The sequence below is a fragment of the Bufo gargarizans genome, unplaced genomic scaffold, assembly GCF_014858855.1.
Source record: "Bufo gargarizans isolate SCDJY-AF-19 unplaced genomic scaffold, ASM1485885v1 original_scaffold_1533_pilon, whole genome shotgun sequence".
Classification (NCBI taxonomy): domain Eukaryota; kingdom Metazoa; phylum Chordata; class Amphibia; order Anura; family Bufonidae; genus Bufo; species Bufo gargarizans.
In genome coordinates this window covers 120,171-140,292 of record NW_025334402.1, presented here as the reverse complement: position 1 = coordinate 140,292, position 20,122 = coordinate 120,171, and the positions used below count along the sequence as shown (strand labels likewise).

At 44.7% G+C, this 20,122-nt stretch overlaps 1 protein-coding gene across 1 annotated transcript in view; it reads right to left on the bottom strand.

The window, feature by feature from the left end:
• Positions 1 to 270: 270 nt before the first annotated feature.
• LOC122923379 (E3 ubiquitin-protein ligase Mdm2-like) overlaps positions 271 to 20,122 on the bottom strand; it is a 55,835-nt gene continuing 35,983 nt past the window's right edge. The window contains exons 4-10 of the mRNA XM_044274175.1: positions 18,568 to 18,642; positions 18,348 to 18,481; positions 17,133 to 17,182; positions 6,681 to 6,811; positions 1,992 to 2,114; positions 1,748 to 1,822; positions 271 to 789 (exon numbers count right to left, since the gene is read on the bottom strand). Of these exons, the coding sequence (XP_044130110.1) occupies positions 271 to 789; positions 1,748 to 1,822; positions 1,992 to 2,114; positions 6,681 to 6,811; positions 17,133 to 17,182; positions 18,348 to 18,481; positions 18,568 to 18,642 (1,107 nt within the window). The remainder of the gene's footprint in view (positions 790 to 1,747; positions 1,823 to 1,991; positions 2,115 to 6,680; positions 6,812 to 17,132; positions 17,183 to 18,347; positions 18,482 to 18,567; positions 18,643 to 20,122) is intronic.

Sequence of the window (20,122 nt, the reverse complement as noted above, 5' to 3'; positions counted from 1 at the left end):
AAAATCCAGGTGACAGGTTCCCTTTAAATTTTAAGTAAGCGGTCTACTTTAAAATCTTAATAAGGCCAAAAATTATCATTTTCGGCCATATTAAGATTTTAAACTGTTAATTTATGTGCAAGTGCTTAAATAAAGTAATGTAGTAAGTTATTTCCGTATAACGGAAGCTTATTTAGGCTCTAACAGTCCCTCCTCTACCAGTCATATATTCTAGAGTCCAATGTTTTGGTCTTGCATCTTCATGCTGTGTTTATTCATCTGTCCTGCCTTCTAGCTGACATAGGTTAATACGATCATTTGAATTGGTTGTCTGCATACAGGGCAAGGCTTGTCCCTCTTCTGAAGCTTTTTCGCGCATGTATAACATGCCATGAGATGCCCTGTTCTGCCATGGACAATGCAGCCATTCTTCAGCCTAGTCTGGCAGATTACGCAAGGTCCAACACTAGAAAGTGGAAGGCTCCCTTCTAAACTTTCCTGGTGAGCTTGGTCACCATCTCTGTACTCCTCCTGACTACAAGATGTGGAGGGCTGAGAAAAGCTCTGGATTCCCTCATCCTCTTTTCTTGCGAGAACTGAATCTTGCATATCTGTCAGTTTTGGCTTTTTGCCATCTAGGACATCAATGCCCACATCTTCCAGGGAATCTTCAATCCCTTTTCTTTTCAAGGGGAAATTCTTCTTTTCACTTTGGTCTGGGAGACAGTCTTTACGAAGAGACCTACATCTTTTACAGTATCTTGGAATAGGAGGATTCATCTCATCACACTGTGAACACTTCCAGTAATCCTGTAATGAGATTTCAAAAAACATTAAAGGGGTTTTCAGACATTTTTATACTGATGACTAGGGATGAGCGAATCAACTTCAGCTGAAACATCCAAAGTCTATTCACATAAAACTTCATTTCAATACTGTACGCAGCAAGAGCAATAACTTCATAAATTGACTTCTACTGTAAAAAAAAACAAAAAAAGAAAACTTCCCGAACTCAGTTCCAAGGTACCACTTGTGGGATGGAGGTCCTATCAGTGACTGACAGCCTTCCCTCTATGAGGAGGAGGTCCTATCAGTGACTGACAGCCTTCCCTCTATGAGGAGGAGGTCCTATCAGTGACTGACAGCCTTCCCTCTATGAGGAGGAGGTCCTATCAGTGACTGACAGCCTTCCCTCTTTGAGGAGGAGGAGGTCCTATCAGTGACTGACAGCCTTCCCTCTATGAGGAGGAGGTCCTATCAGTGACTGACAGCCTTCCCTCTATAAGGAGGAGGTCCTATCAGTGACTGACAGCCTTCCCTCTATGAGGAGGAGGTCCTATCAGTGACTGACAGCCTTCCCTCTATGAGGAGGAGGTCCTATCAGTGACTGACAGCCTTCACTCTATGAGGAGGAGGTCCTATCAGTGACTGACAGCCTTCCCTCTATGAGGAGGAGGTCCTATCAGTGACTGACAGCCTTCCCTCTATGAGGAGGAGGTCCTATCAGTGACTGACAGCCTTCCCTCTATGAGGAGGAGGAGGTCCTATCAGTGACTGACAGCCTTCCCTCTATGAGGAGGAGGTCCTATCAGTGACTGACAGCCTTCCCTCTATGAGGAGGAGGTCCTATCAGTGACTTACAGCCTTCCCTCTATGAGGAGGTGGTCCTATCAGTGACTGACAGCCTTCCCTCTATGAGGAGGAGGTCCTATCAGTGACTGACAGATTCCATCTTTCTTCTGTGTAAGCTCAGCAAGGTCATACTTACAGCTTCAGAAATGTCCATCTCCTCGTCCAAAGAGTCTCCCAATTCTTCATCTTGGTACATAGTCACCTGGTAAACCTGAGGCCCGAGAAGACAATGAGAAGGTGAAAGTATTGATAGAAGGCAGATTGTAAAGCAACACTAGAGTGAGGTCACACTAAACTGTAGCCAATAGTTCCCTCCAGGCACCAGTGCAAATCTAGATTCTGCATGGTGCCAGTGACATCCATGCTTCTAACAGTCTTACCTCATCATCCAGGTCATCTGACAGACTTTCTTCTCCTCCACTAGGACTATAATCTTCGGAATATACAGACTCCACCTCAAACTCAACACTGAACTGATCAGAGACAGAACCTGCCTCATGGTCCTAAAGGGAACAGGAAAAAAAAGATCCAACAGGATTAAGACTTCCTACGATGCCAGTTAAGGGCACCCGTCATCAGTTCTGTGCTGTCCTCACCAGTGTTGTGCATTTTCATACATATACAATATTATCTAATGACATTATAACCAAAATGAATGCTCATCTCATTGACTTTAAGAATAAAATCAGCCTGAACCAAAGTTCTATTATGTGGCTGAGGAAGCCAAGACAAGTTCATGCAAATTCAGTTTATATAAAAATAATTGTGAACATGAACGGATATTGTATTTAAAAGTTATTACTAAAGATATGGGATTATCTATGGGGAGTAAACTAGCTTCCCCAGACATGTCTGTCTGAAGGGAACAAGGTTGTTTCATGGATAAGCCATGACGTGATAAGGATTCCTATCCTTGAGGCACACCTGCTGTATGAGGTTCAATTTATACATTCATAATTATATTATATATAGCTCTGTATGGCATATTTAGATTACAACATATTTTAATCAATAATTAATATAATGTGTTATCCATGTGTAACAATGTATCGATTTATATATGTTATACCATGTATTTATCATTTAGAAGGTATTGTAGAAGGTACAGAAACATTGAAGTAAGTTTATGTTAATTGGATTTCTGAGAAGAGTACATTTTATTTCAAAACAATAGTTATTCATGGTTGTAGATAAGTAAAATGTACAAGTTCGATGCCAAGCATCAAAGCCATTATATAAAATTTTCATCAAGTTAACACATTTCACAAAGATAGCAGAAGACACAGAACTCCAACAAGTCCAGGATATAGGTAATTAAAAGTGTCAGGAAAACACCTTCCTCAATGATGTATATTAAAAGGTCAAGAAGGTCCTGTGAACATATTTATTAGATATTTAGTTTTAAATGCTTAAAAGTTGTGCTGTTCATCTGCAGTACCACAGTGCCATCTGGAGGCAGATGGAATATATTATATTATTTCATTAATTGTTCTATGCCATATTAGGACTTAATATGACATCATGGTTTTATTAGCATGCGAATACACCCACCTTACCTGATTAGAAATCCCTAATCTAAAAGGGGATGATTCTTAGATAAGGGGGGGAATAATTACTCGTGTGCGGAGCAGCAAAAGAGATCCATAGATCCATCCAATCAAAAAGAAAACTTTACCAGAAGAAACTTGGATTATTATTTTGGGATTACTAGGAAAGTTCCTGAGAACTGGTGCCATCTGAACTCTGTCTACCTGTGACCCGGTAACGTATATTTTGTTTACTGCTCGTGATAATAATAAGATATTTCTCTCGGTATATAGCCAAGAGTCCCCATACTGTGGGAATATATAGTGTTAGGTGCCTCCATAATGCTGACTATACTCTTAGCGAAGATGCAGATTGTTACTGGAAGATCTGACATTGTTTGAAGAGAGGACTAAACCCTTGGAGAGTTATTGTCCACAGTCTGATTGCCGAGCTGAATATTTTATCATATTCCTGTATAATCCGTGTTTTATTGTTATAGCCTGTTTGATAACAGAAGATCCTAAGTTTCTCTTGGTATATGAGTCCGCTTGTTAAAGGTACGACACTGGTCGTCATAAATCACTAAGTCACACTGTGCTGGTCAGATAGGGGTGTGTTAGCGCCACCGTGTGGTACATTTTGGGTATTAATTTGTAACTTCATCATTTGTTTTGCAATTGTATTGATTTTATATTCTTTTATAAAAACGATGATATATTTTTGCACATACAACTGTCCCTTTGTGTCACTGCTCGCACAAATCAGATTAAGATACTGGATAAAAGAACTTAGAGGCGATTATGTCTGCCCGAAGGAGAAGATCATTTTTATGTTTTTTTAATCCTCTCTTTTATATGAAGATTCTTTTTATATAGAAGGTATATGAGACCAGGGGCAGCATGACATCCTGGCAGGGGAACACAAAGAACTATGCTCTATCCAAAATGCTGGGGCCCGGGATAAGTGGCCACTAGATGGCTCCACGCATCTCCCCCGCTCTTAACCCTTTTCGTTTTGGCCTTTTCATTTTTCTTCCCCATCTTCCTTTTTCGTTACGCCATTGGTCGTGTTGGAAAAATATTTTTATATTTGAATAGTACGGGCGTTTTAGGTCACGGTGATAACTATGAGGTTTATAGTTTTTGTTATTTAGATATTTATATTTTTATTATACGGAAAGGGGGGGGTGATTTAAACTTTTATTTTTTTTATTTCTTTTATATATTTAACAGTTCAGAAAAATTTGGACTGATTCTGAAGCCCATATATGAGCCGACAACATCTAGTTTTTGAACAATCCCGTATTTTAAAACTGGACTTATCATTGAGAATTGCTCATTTCTTATGTTGGCCTGTCACCTGGTGGCCAAAACAGGAATTGCACTCTGAATGTTCTCAGCCTCTTTAGACTGATCCCATTCAAATCAATTACCAGCCTCCCCATTGGCCACAGGCGATGCCGGTTGCGCACTTAGATGCCGCAATCTCACTTGATCACGGCATCTAAAGCCTTTAATTGAAACAGCAGAGTCCTGCCGGCCATGACGCCCGCTGCACGCCATGTTTGCCTATCGCTCCACCTCCGTACTCGTACGGCAGTGGTAGCAAAAGGGTTAATACATTTTAGAAGTGGCTCTAAGGTGGTGCTTCAGTTCTAACATTTCTGCAGTCGCTTCAACACCTAAAGGATTCTCTGGTTTCTGCCAATAAGTCTTAACCATTGTATAACGGAAACATATCCATCTAGGTCACGGGCATGTCCAAACCGCGGCCCTCCAGCTGTTGCAAAACTACAACTCCCAGCATGCCTGGATAGCTTACAGCAATAAGGGCATGCTGGGAGTTGTAGTTTTGCAACAGCTGGAGGGACGCAGTTTGGACATGCCTGATAAGGCTACTCTCACACTGGTGTTTTGGCCTCCTGTTTGTGAGATCCGTCATGGGCTCAGCGCTCCAAAACGGATCCGTCCTGGCGCACAATGTAAGTCAATGGGGACAGATCCGTTTTCTCTGACGCAGTCTGGCACACTCGAAAACGCATCCGTCCTGGCGCACAATATAAGTCAATGGGGACAGATCCGTTTTCTCTGTTGCAGTCTGGCACACTAGAAAACGGATCCGTCCTGGCCCACAATATAAGTCAATGGGGACGGATCCGTTTTCTCTGACACAACAGAAAACGGATCCGTCCTGGCGCACAATGTAAGTCAATGGGGACGGATCCGTTTTCTCTGACGCAGTCTGGCACACTAGAAAACGGGGGACGGATCACTGGGGACGGATCTGTTTTCTCTGACAGTCTGACACAACAGAAAACGGATCCGTTTTCCATTGACTTTCTATGGAGTTCATGACGGATGCAGGCGGTTGTATTATTGCAGGTCCATGATGGATCCGCAGAAAACGCCAGTGTGAAAGTAGCCTAAGTGACATTTGTTACCGTTTCCAAGAGCCGTTCGCACTCAGAGAAGGAAAGTATTCCAGAGGATACAAGGTAATACATTAGTGGGAACAATTTGTATTCATCTCCTACAATTGCGGATACAATCCGGACTGCCCCGCAAGACACATAACTACAGCTATAGGGTCAGAATATGGCCACAAATAGAAAAAAATTAATTTTTTTCAAGATTTTTTTTGTATTAAAACTCAAGAAAAACTCTACACATCTGGTATCTGTTACGGAATTGTGTTTTTTTACTCCAGGTTCCCCCCATTTGGAATTCCTTTCCAGCTTCCCACCACATCATGTATGATGAAATTAGAAAGTGCAACTTGTCCTGCAAAAAACAAGCCCTCATACGGCTGAGCGAGCGGGAAGAGTAAACATGTTATGGTCCCTGGAACAGGGGTGAGGAAAAAATTCCCAAAACAGAGTGTCAGTCAAGGAACCTCTTGGATGTGTCTCCAAAAGGTGAAAGAATAACGGCAGGGCACCAAAGGAAGGAAGGATGGTGGCTATAGCATAGAGCGGATAGGCTGCCGGCAGTGGTTGTATATGTGGAGTGCACTACTACATACCTGACTGTGATAGGAGAGGAAAAGGGAGAAGATAACCACAGTAAAGGCGCCAATCCACTGACGGTAGGACTAGCGGAGGGCAATAAAAGCATGGATAGAGCTATATGTACCACTTATTATAAACCCACCTACAGTCCGTAGGAAGTGTCACTGAAAATAATAGAGTGACCACAATATGATACAAATGGTGATCAAAGACTCACTTCACCGGGGAGGTGTTTTGTGGGATAAAACTCAAGACCCCCACAAATCCAACCTCCCTCGCCTGGATGGCTCGTAGCGTCCACAGCTGGGACTTCCATCGGTAACACAGGTCGGGCTCAAGGCGTTTCGGGGGTACATTAATCCCCCTTCATCAGGAGCAGTCACCAATAATGAAGATGTATGGAAGACCATTACTGGGAGTGAGAATGAAATCTTTTCTCCAGTAATAGTACATTCCGTCCATTACGCTCATGTGGCCTGACTGGACGTTGTTCATCTCTGTGGTCAGAATGGTGTCATCTAGGAGCCTTACTTACTGCATTAGAAGAGGTGTCTGTAGAGTCACTTATCACCGACCATGAAAGGCTCTCATCTAGGGTTAAAGAGATACCGTCTGACTTCTGGCCCTCTCTCTGAGGTTCTGATGGTTGACCATTTGAAGAACTTTCTTCTAAGCAAAGTAAAAAAAATATACAATAAAATACTCAGCAGGCAATTGTTGAAATAACGCACCTCTGTAGTGCACCGCCACTGGTGCCGTACCCATACGTTTAACCCCTTCAGGACCAAGCTCGTTTGTACCTTCAGGACCAAGCCACATTTAGCAAATCTGACATGTTTCACTTTATGTGGTAATAACTCTGGACCGCTATTACTTATATAAGCCATTCTGAGTGTTTTCTCGTGACACATTGTACTTCGTGTTAGTGGTACCTAACGGAGTCAATACGTTTCACCTTTATTTATTAAAAATTCAAAAATTTACTGAAAATTTAGAAAAATTGATCATTGCTGAAATTGGAATGTCTCTGCTTTTAAAGCAGATTGTGATACCTCATAAAACAGTTGTTACTGTGCATCTCCCAGATGTCTACTCCGTGTTGCCATCTTTTATCAAACATCATTTTATTTTTTAGGATGTTACAAGGCTTAGAAGTTTACATGCAATTCTTAAAATTTCCAAAACCCACTTTTTAAGGACCAGTTCAGTTATGAAGTCACTTTGTGAAGCTTACATAGTAGAAACACCCCAAAAATGACCATTTTAGAAACTACACCCTTCAGGTTATTCAACACTGATTTTATAAACTTTGTTAACCCTTTAGGTGTTCCACAAGAATGAAAGGAAAATGGAGGTGGAGGGGATTTTCCATTTTAATCTATTTTTCTCTGTAACCCAGCAAGGGTTAACAGCCAAAGAAAACTCAATATTTATTACCCTGATTCTGCAGTTTACAGAAACACCCCATATGTGGTCGTAAACTGCTGTACGGGCACACGGCAGGGCGCAGGAGGGAAGGAACGCTATATGGTTTTTGGAAGGCAGATTTCACTGGAATAATTTTAACTTGCCATGTCACATTTGAAGACCCCCTGATGCAGCCCTAGAGTAGAAACTCCAAAAAGTGACCCCAATCTGTAAACTACGGGATGAGGTGACAGTTTTGTTGGTACTATTTTGGGGTACACAGGATTTTTGTTTGCTCAATATTATACTTTTTGTGAGGCAAGGTAACCAAAAAATGGCTGTTGTGCACAGTATTTTTACGGATAGATCATGTGTTGCTTTTATAGAGCAGGTTGATGTGGATGCGACAATACCAAATATGTGTTTGTTTTGTTGTTTGTTTCACATAATAAAGCATTTTTTAAAACAAATATAATGTTTTTGTGTCATCATTTTCTGAAAGCTACATTTCTTTTATTTTTCTGCCGATTGTCTTGTGCAGGGCTCTGTTTTTGCAGGAAGAGCTGACATTTTATTTGGCACCATTTTTGGGTACATTTGATTTTTTGATCATTTAATATTAGACTTTTTTGGGGCACGGTGATTTTGGCACAGTTTGCATATTTATTTTTTTAACAGCGTTCAACTGAGGGGGTAGATCATATGATATTTTTATAGAGCAGGTTTTTACGGACACGGCAATACTTAATATGTCTACTTTTTTATGTATTTCAGTTTTACACAATAAAAGCATTTGTGAAAATAAAAAAAAAAACATGTTTTAGCATCTCCATTTTCTGAAGGCCATTTTTTTTTTTTGGGGCGATCATCTTATGTAGGGGCTCATTTTCTGTGGGATGAGATGATGGTTTGATTGGGACTATTTTGGGGTACATACAGTACAGACCAAAAGTTTGGACACACCTTCTCATTTAAAGAGTTTTCTTTATTTTCATGACTATGAAAATTGTAGATTCACACTGAAGGCATCAAAACTATGAATTATCACATGTGGAATTATATACATAACAAACAAGTGTGAAACAACAGAAAATATGTCATATTCTAGGTTCTTCACAGTAGCCACCTTTTGCTTTGATTACTGCTTTGCACACGCTTGGCATTCTCTTGATGAGCTTCAAGAGGTCGTCACCTGAAATGGTCTTCCAACAGTTTTGAAGGAGTTCGCAGAGATGCTTAGCACTTGTTGGCCCTTTTGCCTTCACTCTGCGGTCCAGCTCATCCCAAACCATCTCGATTGGGTTCAGGTCCGGTGACTGTGGAGACCAGGTCATCTGGCGCAGCACCCCATTACTCTCCTTCATGGTCAAATAGCCCTTACACAGCCTGGAGGTGTGTTTGGGGTCATTGTCCTGTTGACAAATAAATGAAGGTCCAACTAAACGCAAACCGGATGGAATAGCATGCCGCTGCAAGATGCTGTGGTAGCCATGCTGGTTCAGTATGCCTTCAATTTTGAATAAATCCCCAACAGTGTCACCAGCAAAGCACCATCACACCTCCCCCTCCATGCTTCACGGTGGGAACCAGGCATATAGAGTCCATCCATTCACCTTTTCTGCGTCGCACAAAGACACAGTGGTTGGAACCAAAGATCTCAAATTTGGACTCATCAGACCAAAGCACAGATTTCCACTGGTCTAATGTCCATTCCTTGTGTTCTTTAGCCCAAACAAGTCTCTTCTGCTTGTTGCCTGTCCTTAGCAGTGGTTTCCTAGCAGATCTTCTACCATGAAGGCCTGATTCACACAGTCTCCTCCTAGCAGTTGTTCTAGAGATGTGTCTGCTGCTAGAACTCTGGGTGGCATTGACCTGGTCTCTAATCTGAGCTGCTGTTAACCTGCGATTTCTGAGGCTGGTGACTCGGATGAACTTCTCCTCCGCAGCAGAGGTGACTCTTGGTCTTCCTTTCCTGGGGCAGGCCGCATGTGAGACAGTATATTTGTAGCACTTGATGGTTTTTGTGACTGCACTTGGGGACACTTTCAAAGTTTTCCCAATTTTTCGGACTGACTGACCTTCATTTCTTAAAGTAATGATGGCCACTCGTTTTTCTTTACTTAGCTGCTTTTTTCTTGCCATAATACAAATTCTAACAGTCTATTCAGTAGGACTATCAGCTGTGTATCCACCTGACTTCTCCACAACGCAACTGATGGTCCCAACCCCATCTATAAGGCAAGAAATCCCACTTATTACACCTGACAGGGCACACCTGTGAAGTGAAGACCATTTCAGGCGACTACCTCTTGAAGCTCATCAAGAGAATGCCAAGAGTGTGCAAAGCAGTAATCAAAGCAAAAGGTGGCTACTGTGAAGAACCTAGAATATGACATATTTTCAGTTGTTTCACACATTTTTGTTATGTACAGTACAGACCAAAAGTTTAGACACACCTTCTGATTCAAAGAGTTTTCTTTATTTTCATGACTATGAAAATTGTAGATTCACACTGAAGGCATCAAAACTATGAATTAACACATGTGGAATTATATACATAACAAAAAAGTGTGAAACAACTGAAAATATGTCATATTCTAGGTTCTTCAAAGTAAAGAAAAATGAGTGGCCATCATTACTTTAAGAAATGAAGGTCAGTCAGTCTGAAAAATTGGGAAAACTTTGAAAGTGTCTCCAAGTGCAGTCACAAAAACCATCAAGCGCTACAAAGAAACTGGCTCACATGCGGACCGCCCCAGGAAAGGAAGACTAAGAGTCACCTCTGCTGCGGAGGATAAGTTCATCCGAGTCACCAGCCTCAGAAATCGCAGGTTAACAGCAGCTCAGATTAGAGACCAGGTCAATGCCACACAGAGTTCTAGCAGCAGACACATCTCTAGAACAACTGTTAAGAGGAGACTGTGTGAATCAGGCCTTCATGGTAGAAGATCTGCTAGGAAACCACTGCTAAGGACAGGCAACAAGCAGAAGAGACTTGTTTGGGCTAAAGAACACAAGGAATGGACATTAGACCAGTGGAAATCTGTGCTTTTGTCTGATGAGTCCAAATTTGAGATCTTTGGTTCCAACCACCGTGTCTTTGTGCGACGCAGAAAAGGTGAACGGATGGACTCTACATGCCTGGTTCCCACCGTGAAGCATGGAGGAGGAGGTGTGATGGTGTGGGGGTGCTTTGCTGGTGACACTGTTGGCGATTTATTCAAAATTGAAGGCATACTGAACCAGCATGGCTACCACAGCATCTTGCAGCGGCATGCTATTCCATCCGGTTTGCGTTTAGTTGGACCATCATTTATTTTTCAACAGGACAATGACCCCAAACACACCTCCAGGCTGTGTAAGGGCTATTTGACCATGAAGGAGAGTGATGGGGTGCTGCGCCAGATGACCTGGCCTCCACAGTCACCGGACCTGAACCCAATCGAGATGGTTTGGGGTGAGCTGGACCGCAGAGTGAAGGCAAAAGGGCCAACAAGTGCTAAGCATCTCTGGGAACTCCTTCAAGACTGTTGGAAAACCATTTCAGGTGATTACCTCTTGAAGCTCATCAAGAGAATGCCAAGAGTGTGCAAAGCAGTAATCAAAGCAAAAGGTGGCTACTTTGAAGAACCTAGAATATGACATATTTTCAGTTGTTTCACACTTTTTTGTTATGTATATAATTCCACATGTGTTAATTCATAGTTTTGATGCCTTCAGTGCGAATCTACAATTTCCATAGTCATGAAAATAAAGAAAACTCTTTAAATGAGATGGTGTCCAAACTTTTGGTCTGTACTGTATATAATTCCACATGTGATAATTCATAGTTTTGATGCCTTCAGTGCGAATCTACAATTGTCATAGTCATGAAAATAAAGAAAACTCTTTGAATGAGAAGGTGTCCAAACTTTTGGTCTGTACTGTATGTTTTTTTTATCGCTTGGTATTCCACTTTTAGTGATGTACTGTGCCATTCACCTGAGGTGGTAGATGATGTGACATTTTTATAGAGCACGTCGTTACCACGGACCATAACGCCATTCTATGACGGAATGCATAACGGGATGCCTTCAAAGGACTCCCATGCATAACGGAAATGGGACGGATCCGTTTGGCAGCCCATAGACTTCTATTATGCCTCTAAAGGCATTCCGTTATGCATTCCGTCATAGAATTGCGTTATGGCCCGTGGTAATGTAATCCATAACGCAATTCACCTTTTACCACCAAATTAAGTGTGAACAAAATTTTAAAATAAGAAATTTGCTCCTCTCTAGTCCCCATGATCAACCCAATTAGGCCAGACCTACTGCATGGCAGGACTGATCATGGTGAAGTAAAGCGATTGTGCAGTGGCTTAAAACTGACGGATAGGTCATCAATATCAGATCGGTAGAGCTCGGACTCCTGGCGCCCCTGCCGATCAGCCAATCAAAGGGGCAGCTGTGTTTGTGCAAGCACTGCTTCCTCTTCAAAATGACTTGTGTTATTCACTGGACCGGCTGGGGTGCTGGGACTCAGACACCCGTCAATCCGGTAATGACGACCCCTCCCGAGGATAGGTCATCGTTATTTCCTGGATAACCACTTTAAAAAGTGATTACTTACAGTGATACATTTTAAAGATAAATGAAAATTAAAGGGGTTCTCAAGTCTAATTAAAAAACTAAAATAAAAAACATTACACTCCCACCTCAGCTCCGTTCCCTGTGGTGCCGGTCCGGTCCTCCTGCCACTGCTTGCTTACTAATGCAGCGGTGACGTGCTGCGGCCAGTGATTGGCTGCAGCGGCGCTGTACTGACACATCACCACTGCAGTAAGAGGACCGGACCAGCACCACACAGCAAAGAGCAAGTAAATCAGCATTTTTTATTTTAGGATGTTGTCCCAGATTTTTAATGATCTCAGACAACCCCTTTAACTAAACCCCTTTAGTGCGCTAACCTTGTCCTCCGATTTCCAGGAATTAATCACATTTCTAGCACAGAAGCAATAAAAAATAATTCACAGCAGCCACTGTACAGGTCGCCCCAACGAAGTCCAGAAATAACAAAACTGGATTCTTCTCTAACACAAAGGGGAAGATTTATCCTCTCCCTTGCACCTAAAAAGTGGCATTAAGAAGTCGCTAATTACCGTATTTTTCGCCCAAGGTTTTAGAGGAGGACAATAAGAAAAAAAAAAATCTTGCTCATATCATTGGGGGACACAGGACCCTGGGTATAGCTTGCTGCTGCCACTAGGAGGCAACACTAGGCTGAAAACGGTTATGCTCTCTCCAGACTGGAGGGGGTATAGCTGGCAGGGGAGGAGCTAACCGTTTTTAGATTAGTGTCGTAGGAGGCAGACCTCCCTGCTTAGCAGGGTGGCTCTGTGGCTTATTTTATTTTCTCTTAATTTTATTCTTTTTTCACAGGTCTTGGGGACCCAGAGTTACAATGCTGCTCTGTATCCCCGGGAGGCTGGCCGATGTCAGTTGTCCCACCGCCTTTCCTCCCCCAAGAAGACAACTGGACCAGGGCAGCCTAGCTCCCCTGCCTCCCACCAGCAAGAGGGCCAAGAGCTCTAAGCCCTTTACTGCCCGGTCCCCTGCCACTTCGGTGCCAGCGGCTGTAAAGGTCGCCATTCCTCCTGTGACGCTTTAACATCCCCACCTCCTCCCGGTTCCCATTCACAGGTGTCCTTCCTGGGCAACGCGCTGTCGAAGGGGGAGATTGTGGATTCGGATGCAGAAATGGATCTGGAGCAGTCTTCCCAGATTGCATCCATGGTGGATAGTCTAGTATCTGCTATCCAGGATACTTTTCAGGTACAGGAGGACCTTCCCTCCACAAGCCACCAGGGGTGTCTTTTTTGCGTGCAAGGCAGTACCCTAAATCTTTTCCCTTGCGCGACGATTTTTATGTGGTTGTAGCAAAAGCTTGGGAACAGCCAGGTCTAAGCTTCCTGGTTTCAAAGCGCCTGGACCTGCTCTATCCCTTTCCAGCTGAGTGCGTGGTGAAATGGTCCTCTCCTCCGAAGGTGAACCCATCGGTTGCTCGCCTAGCGAAGAACACGGCCATTCCGGTGGCAGATGGCTCCTCTCTCCAGGACCCGGTGGACCGTTATTTACGGCCAGTGGATCTGCCCTGCGACCCATTTTTGCCTCTGCGTGGGTGGCCAAGGCAGTCTCGGAGTGGGCCCTCCACTTACACCAAGACCTGGCAGCGGATCACCCTATTGCGGAACTCAAATCCTTGACAGACCAAATCTCTCAGGCAGGGAAGTACCTCTATGAGGCCGCTCTGGATGCTGGTACTATGGTCGCGCGCTCTTCTGCTCTCGCAGTCTCTATTCGCCGGGAGCTCTGGCTTAAAGTTTGGGCTGCAGATTCCTCCAAGCGCTCGCTTTCTAGCCTCCGTTTTATGGGGCTCGATTCTTTGGTTCCCGTCTCAACGAGATCATATCGGAAACGACGAGTGGGAAGAGCACTCATCTTCCACAACCCAAGGCGAAACGTTCCTTTCGTCCCAGAACTTCGACCTCCCGTTATCAGTCCTTTCGGAGGTTCTCTGGCATCCGTCCGGCAGCTACCTCGGCGGCCAGACCGCTCATACAGGACCAGCGAAAAAAGCCATCCTTTAAGCCTCAGCTCACTCTGGACACTCTCTCCTGATTTGGTTGGATAGTGAATCTGCGAAAATCCTCCCTCAGTCCTTTCACCACATCAGATTCCTCGGCATGACGCTGGATTCGGGCACGGCATTGGTGCGCCTTCCGCAGGACAAGAGACTGGACATCCAACGGTCAGTGAGTCTGCTACTTCGGCGCCACAGGACGTCAATCCGAATTTGTATGCGGGTACTGGGGATGATGGTGGCCTCCTTCGAGACAGTCCCATTCGCTCAGTTTCACACCAGGTCTTTTCAGCATGCCATTATGTTTCCTGGGACAAACTTACGGATTCGCTGGATCGGGAGATTCACCTGTCTCGGCAGGTTCGGTTGGCACTCGGTTGGTGGATAGCTCCTGCACACCTGACGATGGGGAGATCTTTTCTCCCAGTCTCATGGACGGCTGTTACAATGAACACCAGTCTTCACGGTTGTGGGGGGGTCTTAGCCACCCGGACGGTCCAGGGCATTTGGTCTCAATCGGAGTCCATACTGCCCATCAACATCTTGGAGCTCCGGGCAATTTATCTATCCCTTCGCCATTGGACTCCCCTACTTCAGGGCCATCCGATCCGAGTACAAATCGGACAATGCTACGGCGGTGGCTTATATCAACCACCAAGGGGGGACCCACAGCCTGGCGGTGATGAAGGAATCTGTGAAGATTCTGCAGTGGGCGGAAGAACAGGTTCCGTGATATCTGCAGTCTACATTTCAGGAGTGGGACAATTGGACGGCGGATTTTCTAAGCCGGACGACGGTGGACCCGGGGGAGTGGTCTCTCCATCAGGAGGTGTTCGAAGCTCTCTGTCTCCAGTGGGGATGTCCAGACGTGGACTTGATGGCGTCCAGGCTCAATTGCAAGCTCCCGTGCTTCTTCTCTCGTGCAAGGGATCCCTAGGCACACGGCATGGATGCTCTTGTAGCACCATGAGACGACTTCTCGTTCCTGTACGTCTTTCCACCATTGCCCCTCCTTCCCCAGATTCTGCGCAGAATCAGCATGGAGAACATCAAGGCGATCCTGATTGCTCCGGACTGGCCTCGCCGGGCCTGGTATTCAGAGCTCATTCGTCTTCTAGGGGACGCACCGTGGCCCCTTTCACAAGGTCTAGTCTTCCACCAGGGTTTAGATACGCTACGTTTAACGGCGTGGCTATTGAAACCTTAATTTTGAAACACAAGGGTTTCTCGGATGCGGTCATTAGGACTACGATTAGAGCCAGGAAACCTTCATTATCCAAGACTAATTACAGGACATGGAGGCACCTCCTCCTGGGTTCACAGCTCACTCTACCAGGGCGGTCGGGGCTTCTTGGGCTCACCTACACCACGCTTCTGCGTTCCAACTGTGTAAGGTGGCAACCTGGTCCCCCTTACACACCGTCACAAAATTTTACCGGGTGCATTCTCTGGCCTCGACGGATGCTGCTCTCGGCCGCAGAGTCTTGCAGGTCGCAGTGTAGTGACTTCCATGAGGGAGTTGTTTTTTTTAGACATGTTTTCTTCCCTCCCTGGGGACTGCTTTAGGACATCCCACGGTCCTGTGTCCCCCAATGATATGAGCCAGAAAACAAGATTTTTGTGAACTCACCTGTAAAATCTCTTTCTCACTCTATTCATTGGGGGACCACCATTGTTCTTAGTGCGGCATGTGGGGTCCATGGGTTGCCAGTTGAGATCTTGTTTGTGTTTGGTCTTATGGCAATGTGCAGTTCTTGTTTGGTTTTTCTGCTTCTCCTACTGCTGGAGCACAAACTGATATGCTCTCTCTAGACTGGAGGGGGTATAGCTGGCAGGCGAGGAGCTAACAGTTTTCAGCCTAGTGTCACCTCCTAGTGGCAGCAGCAAGCTATACCCACGCTCCTGTGTCCCCCAATGAATAAAGCAAGAAAGATTCACAAAAATCTTAGAACTCAGATCAGACCAGCGATCAGACCCCTAACGTTAATAAGACCCCAACAAGACCTCAGATCAGACCCACAATATCAGACCTCACATAAGAGCCACATGTCTCTCATCAGCCCCCAGCAGCCCCCTTTGCCTCAAATCAGCCCCCACTGCCTCTCAGGTTAGCCCCCATTTCCTTAGACCAGCCCCCAGCAGCCCCATATTGCCCCACATCAGCGCCCAGCATCTCCATATTGCCCCAGATCAGCCTCTAAATTGTGCTCAGCATCTCAGAGTACAGAGCCCTTACCGCTTCCCGGTCCTCCGGTACTAATGAGCGCTTCCATAATGGAAGAGCTCATTAGTATTCACCCCATAAGACACAGGGGCATTCCCCCCCCCCCCCCCCCCCCACTTTTTTTGGGGTGGAATGCTTCTTATGGGGCGAAAAATACAATATGTGTTTGCAATTTTTTTTTTTATTGTTACATCTGTCACTTTGTAGGCCACCCTCACCACTTTTCAGAAAGGGAGGGGGGGCTTGGCAAGGGTGGGAAGGGGCATGGACAGCAACCGTAACGGTTTTATCTTCATTTACACCAGTTTCCAGGAAGGGAGGGGGGCTTGGCAAGGGTGGGACGGGGCATGGGCAGCAACCGTAACGGTTTTATCTTCATTTACACCAGTTTCCAGGAAGGGAGGGGGGCTTGGCAAGGGTGGGAAGGGGCATGGACAGTAACCGTAACGGTTTTATCTTCATTTACACCAGTTTTCAGGCGTCAGTGAAGCCAGAGATGTAAGATTTCTGTTTAGGAACATGGACTGCCGGAGGAGGCACCACATGTGTGATGAGGCCTGAGCCTTGTCCCAGATTAGGCGCACCCACCAGCATCGCAGGGGATAGTAACACTGGCATCGCAGACAATCATTTCAGGTGTTACTCTCTCACTGCATCCCTCACTTGTCAGACATTAGAAATCCCATAAGATTGGGGCCACACGGCGCTAAAACGGTTATTTCTACAAAATGTTACCTTCTGGATCAGTAGTTAGCAGATTTCTGAAAATCATTGCATACAGTCTCCTGAAACAGAGAGATGATAATTTACATCTAGATGGACTTTCCGACAGGGTTCCGAGCTCCATTTGCAGTAATACCATAAACATGTCCGTGCATCCCACCCCAGATACCTGTGCAGCGTTTCATCCTCTGTCCGAATATATACACGGAAAACATAGGAAACACCGACCGCACGGTCCAGATTTATTCCATCATTTACAGGAAACCTCCACAACCTAAATCTCACCGGATTGTTTTCTGGAAATCATCCATTTTGATCAACTTTAGTGTAATGTGCATGGGTACATTTACCCCAATATAGCAGCCGAAATACGAGCTAAGGCCAATGAGCCCCCAATAATCAGGTGGCCCCCATTATTCAGGCTGTTTGTACTGTACTAAGAGGATGACTAAGCTCTAGTGCCCACCTATTACATCATGACATAGATGTGCAATTACTTAAAGGGGTTGTCCAGGCTACTGATGAGGTATCCTCAGGATAGTCATCAGTATCAGATGGGTGGGGTCCGGCACCTCCAGCGATTAGCGGAGCGGAAGCAGAAGGGTCTGCACACTGTATTTCAGGAGCTCTGCACTTGAATAGGAGCTGCACTGCAGTACCCAGCATGCCCACTGCACAGCTGTCTTATTCTACATTCATACACTGTTTAGTTTAATCCAGTGCCGCAGCCACAGCTCATCAGAGGGGGTGCCAGGTGCAGGACCGCCGCTGATCCGATATTGCTAGTATCAGCACATGTCAATATCCATATCTGGATACCTGAAACAACCCTAATCTGAATACTATTGTAATTGCAGGTAATAAACAATGTAGCATAGCCCCCGAGTTACTCAATACAATGCATTTGTATAGCACCACCGGCTGTTATTCTTATTTCTTTGTCCTGCTCACTGAGAAGGTCGCACATGCTCAGTGTCATCCTTCATCTGCCTCCTGAGCTGTGATACGCAGAGCAGGGACACGCCCCCTGAGCTGCAGCAGAAAGGACACTGCCCTTGAGCTGTCAGCTGGAGATAAATCTAGCAGATATCCACTTTAAGTGGAAGGGGGTAAAGGAAGATAACAGGACACCCAAAATAATATTGGGGTCAATTTTATTCTACAGACTGAAAAAATCCCTTCTGGAAAATGACATCAAACATTGATTGTTAGAAGCCCATCAGTTACCTGGGTTCTTTAACAGAGAAGCTCTGTACCCCAAATAGTTCTCCGAGAGGATCATTAGAGCAGTGGACAATGTGCTGCTGCTTCTTGTCATACAACTGCTTGGCCATAATGTACTGACCAAGATGGTGAATTACCTACAGAGCAAGTACAAAGACACAGCAATAACCAGCATCCAGAATATCACAGCATCATACATCATCATCAGGGATTTTGCACCCACCTCTTTCATTGTAAAGGTTTCCTTCTTGGCACCACCAGATTGTAACAGATTTAGCAGAAGAGCATTTGGTCTTACCTTAAAAATGAAGAAAATGTTGCATATGAACATATAATGCCAAGACTGAAGTGTAGGTTTACAGACTTACACAGAGAATGCTATGACTTACTGATAACACCTCCCCTGTGTACAGATATCAGGGACTGACAGCTATCTCTGTATACACACTTACACAGAGAATACTATCACTGATAACACCTCCCCTGTGTACAGATATCAGGGACTGACAGCTATCTCTGTATACACACTTACACAGAGAATACTATCACTGATAACACCTCCCTGTGTACAGATATCAGGGACTGACAGCTATCTCTGTATACACACTTACACAGAGAATACTATCACTGATAACACCTCCCCTGTGTACAGATATCAGGGACTGACAGCTATCTCTGTATACACACTTACACAGAGAATACTATCACTGATAACACCTCCCCTGTGTACAGATATCAGGGACTGACAGCTATCTCTGTATACACACTTACACAGAGAATACTATCACTGATAACACCTCCCCTGTGTACAGATATCAGGGACTGACAGATATCTCTGTATACACACTTACACAAAGAATACTATCACTGATAACACCTCCCCTGTGTACAGATATCAGTGACTGACAGCTATCTCTGTATACACACTTACACAGAGATTACTATCACTGATAACACCTCCCTGTGTACATATATCAGTGACTGACAGCTATCTCTGTATACACACTTACACAGAGATTACCATCACTGATAACACCTCCCTGTGTACAGATATCAGTGACTGACAGCTATCTCTGTATACACACTTACACAGAGAATACTATCACTGATAACACCTCCCCTGTGTACAGATACCAGTGACTGACCGCTATCTCTGTATACACACTTAAATAGAAAATACCATCAATCACTGATAACAGCTCCCTGTGTACAGATATCAGTGACTGACAGCTATCTCTGTATACACACTTACACAGAGATTACTATCACTGATAACACCTCCCCTGTGTACAGATATCAGGGACTGACAGCTATCTCTGTATACACACTTACACAGAGATTACTATCACTGATAACACCTCCCCTGTGTACAGATATCAGGGACTGACAGCTATTTCTGTATACACACTTACACAGAGATTACCATCAATTACTGCTAACACCTCCCCTGTGTACAGATATCAGTGACTGACAGCTATTTCTGTATACACATTTACACAGAGATTACCATCAATTATTGCTAACACCTCCCCTGTGTACAATGACTGACAGCTATCTCTGTATACACACTTACTGTAATGACCGGCGTCACGCACAGGGAGAGAAAAGGGAAGGCCCTGCCCAAGGGAGAGGGAAAGGTGGTGACCCCTGACTCACCTTGCGGCTGGCACCTGACTGCCCTGACGTCCCTAGACGGGTTCCTCACCCGTGCGGCGATCACGTGCCTAAACCCTGGCTTTCCCTAAAATGAGCCCTAGATAGTGAACGGGCAGGTGGGA